General features: G+C 37.3%; 1 protein-coding gene across 1 annotated transcript in view; it reads left to right on the top strand.

The window, feature by feature from the left end:
• Window positions 1-5,484, top strand: part of SEC62 (SEC62 homolog, preprotein translocation factor) — a 64,569-nt gene that overhangs the window by 13,325 nt on the left and 45,760 nt on the right. Inside the window, exons 2-3 of the mRNA XM_007946631.2 lie at window positions 113-221; window positions 1,773-1,878. Of these exons, the coding sequence (XP_007944822.1) occupies window positions 113-221; window positions 1,773-1,878 (215 nt within the window). The remainder of the gene's footprint in view (window positions 1-112; window positions 222-1,772; window positions 1,879-5,484) is intronic.

Here is a 5,484-nt window from a genome sequence, read left to right as displayed (position 1 = left end):
CCTGATATTATCCTTTTTATTTCAGCTGGTTCTGTTGTGATGTCACCCATTTCATTTCTTATTCGTGTTATTTGTATTCTCTCCCTCTTAAATTAATATTCTTATTTTGCAGGAAGTTGGTGAACCATCTAAAGAAGAAAAGGCTGTAGCCAAGTATCTTCGATTCAATTGTCCAACAAAGTCCACCAATATGATGGGTCATCGGGTTGATTATTTTATTGGTAAGGTTATTTATAGCAGTAAAATCATTAGTGTATGTCTTATGAAGATACCTAAATTTGGGATTTTTAGAAATTTTTATAGTACTTTCTAAGTGTAATTGTTGAAGTGGGTAATGGACATGTGGACACATTTATTTCTCTATTATTTTAATGATTAAAAAATTTCTATAATAAAAAGATAAAAGTGCTTTCCAAAAACAAATATTTGTTGGAATATTTTTAAATAGGATTTATTTCCACTGTTATACTTACTACCTTTGTTCAGATAGTGTTTGTACTTACTCTTTATATAACTCAGCAGTAAAAATGAGTGTGAAATTGCACTTTAGTCTATTGGCACCAACTTAGGAGCTTTGGTTCTTCACATTATCCACATAACCTCATTATAAGCTAATGTCATCTATAATAGAGCCCGATAGCTTGGCTGAATTTGCCAAAATAGGGAATTGCCAGTATTGTGTTAAGATTAGTTTTGATAGTCACTTAAAAAAAAAAAAAGTAGACGTGCCACTCTCCTCATATCTAATATACTTTGCTGCCTCTAGCAAGAGCAGTAAGGAGCTCTGGTAACTCATTGGTTAAGTGCTCAGCTGCCAACTGAAAGGTTGGTTGTTTGAACTCACCCGGAATGGCTCCTCAGGATAAAGATGGTGTTTTGGTTACCTCTGTGTCACTAAAAGAAAATACCTCAAATGGGATGGCTTGAACAAATAGGAGTTCATTCTCTTACAGTTTGGGGGCTTTAAGTCTGAGTTCAAAGTGCCAGGCTCTAAGGGCTGGGTGAAAGCCCCTCAACCTTGGGCTTCAGCTCTGCCTCCTGCTCTCAGCCCACTGAAGCTAGAGGCTTTTCTTCACTCAGCTACTGGCTGCTAAGACTGACAAGCCCAAGGTTGACAAGTAAAAAGGCACAGTCCTGATGTTACCAAACCACACGGCAGGCCGTTAATTTAAGTCCGTTGAAAGTCCCGAGGTCAGCAAGAGCATGGCAGGCTGCTGAACAATGACACAGCTACATGCAGGGTTCAAGTGTGCCATAAGCTAGAGACGGTTCCCAGTGCTTCTGCTTATATACGGGAAGCAGACCACATCCCTAAAGCAGCTACTCAGCTGTTCCAATACATTCCACCATGGAGTTAATTACCATTCTTACCATGGGGAATAACTACATCCAGCTGCCCAGCCACTCAGCCAGGTCTAGCCAAGATGACATAGAAACTTAACTAGCACACATGGTGGTCTGCTCACATAAAGATTACAGCCTAGAAAATCCTAGGTACAGTTCTACTCAGACACATGGGGTCACTATGAGATTAATTTACCAATATGTTTCACAGGTTGAGGTTTTAAGAAACTATAATGATGTCAGACTTAATTTTCTACATTCTGCATTTTCCCTTAAAAGGCTTTTGCTCTAATAATTTTGTCTTTATTATAAGAAATTGGGCTTTATTTCATTTTCTGTTGACAGAATGTTGAAATTTGCTTTATATAATTTGAATTTGTTAGACATGAATTCCCAGTTATACTAAATTTAAAATAATTTCCTTTTAGCTTCAAAAGCCGTGGATTGCCTTTTAGATTCAAAATGGGCAAAGGCCAAGAAAGGAGAGGAAGCTTTATTTACAACTCGGGAGTCTGTGGTTGACTACTGCAACAGGTAATATTTCTTTATTAGCAAAAGACAATGTAAATAGTAATTTTAATATATATTCTGCATATTCCTGAAGCTTCTTAACTATTTTTATCCTTAAATGTAGTGATACTACAATGTAGTTCAAGTATAGCTTTTACATGTAATCTGTATTTTTTTTAGTTCTTCTGGAGATGTTTTTATTTTTATGTTTGTATTTTGTATTTTTTAACTAATTTTTATTTTTCCATTCTGTTACATTTGTACATTTGCTAGGCTGACAGTGAAAAACCACTTCAGAGTCCTCTGAAGTTTAAAGCAATAAAAATCTTAACACCAGTGCCTATAGTGAACAAAAGCTTCTTTTCTAGAGTAAATGATTGGGAAGTCTTTTTCTCTAAAACTTTGACAGGGATTCCTAGTAACTGTTGTTCTTGTTTTTTTTTAGTGCCTATTCCCTTAGCCATAAACCAGACACCCTTCTCTGTTTGCTTGGTTAGAGATTGCTAATGTAGTACCTCCTTGTAAAAATCAAGGCAGCTGCAGCATCTACCTTGTTTTTTTCTTGGATTCCGAGATGAAATAGAGGCAGTTTAGTAGTGTACACATAGTTTTCATAGTATGTACTTTATTTGGGAAAATCTTTGGTGAACAGTGTGCCTAAAAGATAAAAATCACTTTCTTCTTGTAAAGAAGTATGCTGGTTTTTATTTCTACTTTGTTCCCCTTAGTTAACTTAATAATAATTAAATATATTTATTAATAGATGTTAACTAAGTTTTGTTTTCATGACATTAAAGCTTATATTCAGTGGGAATTTGAGATTTATCATGTGTGTTTGTTAGGGAGGTACACATAGCATTTACTAATACTTTGTTTAATGGCACTTAAAGTATCTCAGCCACATGATAGAATGCTCTCAAACTCACTCTTTCACAACCTGGTTTCTTAAACTGTGAAGTTAGCAAGTATATGTTAAAGTTCTTAGTTGCCCAAGACTGGAATCTCAAAGGGACCTTTCAGAACGTAACTTTCATTGTTAGAGTAGGAATGAGCTAACACTGATAAAATCGACATTTACCTTTCCTTTACAGCAGTTTTTATAATTAGAATTAACCAGAGTGCAAACTTCCTCTTCTTTGGCTGCTGTAAAATAGATTTATTTTTATGTATCATGTAAAAATTAAGAGATGCTATAAATGCAGCAACTGAGACAAGGAAAAGTTAGGTAACCTGCCCACAGCCTGTACCCTGGTCACAAAGGAAGTCAGTGACAAAGCAGGAATCTAAATCTAGCAGTTTGGCTTTACCACTGCCCTGTGTTGTCTCCATTATGTCAGGTTAATCTGCTTTGTGTTCTTCTGCATTAAAGGGGAGAAGGATAACTCTAAGCATACCTTCTAAGAACCACAGAGGCCCCATGGTGTCTAGCCCTTATGAGTTTCTATCCAGTCACAGACACGACCTCAGCCATTTTCCTTAAGCTGATAAGTGGTTTCGAGGAAGTCTCAGGAAAAACAAAAGACAACAAGAAAATGTAGGCTGAAACACAAAACAATTTCTAATATGTGTTAGAAACAAATGTTTACCTATATCTTTTTATGGCCTATTTAAAGTATAAATTCTTCAACCTTTAATCTTAACCATTTTAGCTCCATATGACTTCATGTCATCAACTCCCAGTCCAGTAATGTCCTTCTCACTCATGCATTTGCCACACTCATTCTGTTTGGTCTTTACTCGATCATAACCTGCCACTTCCCCCGAATAGTTCTCTCTCTTATCTGCCTCTTTTTCTGCGTATCTCTTAATATTTAAAACATCCCTCAAGTCCCACCTCTACCAAGTCCTTTAGCCCACATTAATCTTTGTATCTAAAGTTTCACTGAATTTATATAGTTAATATCTCAGTTTAACCTTTAACTGTTTCAGAATTGTTTCACCTATGTTCCTTTTTTCCAGCTAAATCTGAAGACTGTTGTAGGACTCTTTTATACTTTATTGTAACTTCATAATGATTAGCATAATGTGGGTACTTAATAGAAACTCACTATTGCCACCTGTGACACAGGACTGGCATTCAGTCAATGTTTGTTAAACCCGAAAAAAAATTTAAGAGATGAGGGAAATATATAGATGTAATTTAATGACTTTTAATAAGCTGTTTTTCAGTTTATTCATTCAATAATCAAATCAATTACCTACTATATTCCAGACCCCAGAAATACAAGGATGACTGCAACTTGGTCCCTGCCTCAAAGCTCATTCTAGTCTATTGTGGAAGGCAGATACGTAACTACTTATAATGGAGTGTTACAAACTCTGCAAGGAATACATAGATGAAGAACCTGTCAAGAATAGCTTCAGATACCCAAATCATAATAAATTTTTTTTTAAAAAAAGCTTCACAGATGTTTTAATCAGTTTTTAAACATAAATAAGTGATTATCTGGCAGACAGTAGGAGAGAGAACATTAATTCGAGGCAGAGGGCACAGAACATAGAGAGGAAGATGGAGTAGCTCTGTGAAAATGTCACCTTTCTATAAGTTGCTTGTCTTGTAATGCACGCATTTAAAGCAAATTAAATAGGGGCTCTGATTTCATTAACGACATTAAATAATGATGATCTCACTTTTCTAGGCATAGAATGTGTTAAATTAAGCAATCTCTCTAAAGAACAAAGAATATGTCAGTGATTCTACTTAATACAGAATGGAATGATGCTTTAATGTAACCAGATGTGTGTGTGTGTGTGTGTGTGTGTTCCATAACTACTAATGAAATTCAGAAAAAATTGCTATTTAGCAGTAATAATAATGGCTAACATATGCCAGTCACATATCCTGCAAATAGCCTCTATGAGATAGATCCCATTAGTAACCCATTTTAGAAATAAACTAAAATTAGGTAACCAACATCACCCAGCTAGTTAAGTGGTAGAGGTAATATTTGATGTTTCCTGAATGTGAAAGTTGGTATCAACTTTCTTTCCTGGAGGTGGGGCAGCTATGCAGGAGGAATGACAAGCAAATGCTCCTGCTGGTTCTGTGCCCTTCTGTAACTACTCAGAGGAAAAAGACTTTTTCCACCCTCTAAGATCGAGGAGTCAGCTGCAGGGATCCAGTTGAGGAGAGGTATGCCGGGCCACGCCCCATAACGGCAAGGTGGGAAAGTAGGGAAAGGACAGAAAAAGCCAAGGGAACTGGGACAGAGCAAGGAGTCAGCCGCAGGGATCCAGGTGAGGAAAGGGAAATCAAGCCATGCCCTACAAGCGGCAAGGTGGGAAAGCAGGGAAAGGACAGAAAAGGCCAAGGGGACCGGGTCAGAGTGAGGAGTTGGCCGCAGGGATCCAGGTAAGGGTGGTTAGAGAGGTTTCCAACAGCTAAGGGAGACAAACTTGTCTGTCGGTTTGTCTTACTGTGGTGACGTGTTGCTGTGAGTCTTGAGGTTGTGCCACTGTTGTTTCAAACCCAGTGGGGTGTACATGGTGCACAGGTATCAGACCGGCTTGCAGACTGAGACAGACTAGGAAGAAGGAAGATGCCATCCACTTCTCAAAGAATTGGCCAGGGAAAACCTTATGAATAGCAGAGAAACACTGTCTGATACGTTACTGCGCAACTTTGTGAAT

The sequence above is a fragment of the Orycteropus afer genome, unplaced genomic scaffold (assembly GCF_000298275.1).
Source record: "Orycteropus afer afer isolate SDZICR_OR568_19922 unplaced genomic scaffold, OryAfe1.0 scaffold00168, whole genome shotgun sequence".
Taxonomy (NCBI): Eukaryota; Metazoa; Chordata; class Mammalia; order Tubulidentata; family Orycteropodidae; genus Orycteropus; species Orycteropus afer.
Note: the sequence above shows the minus strand (reverse complement) of the source record. Positions and strands in the feature narration are given on the sequence as shown.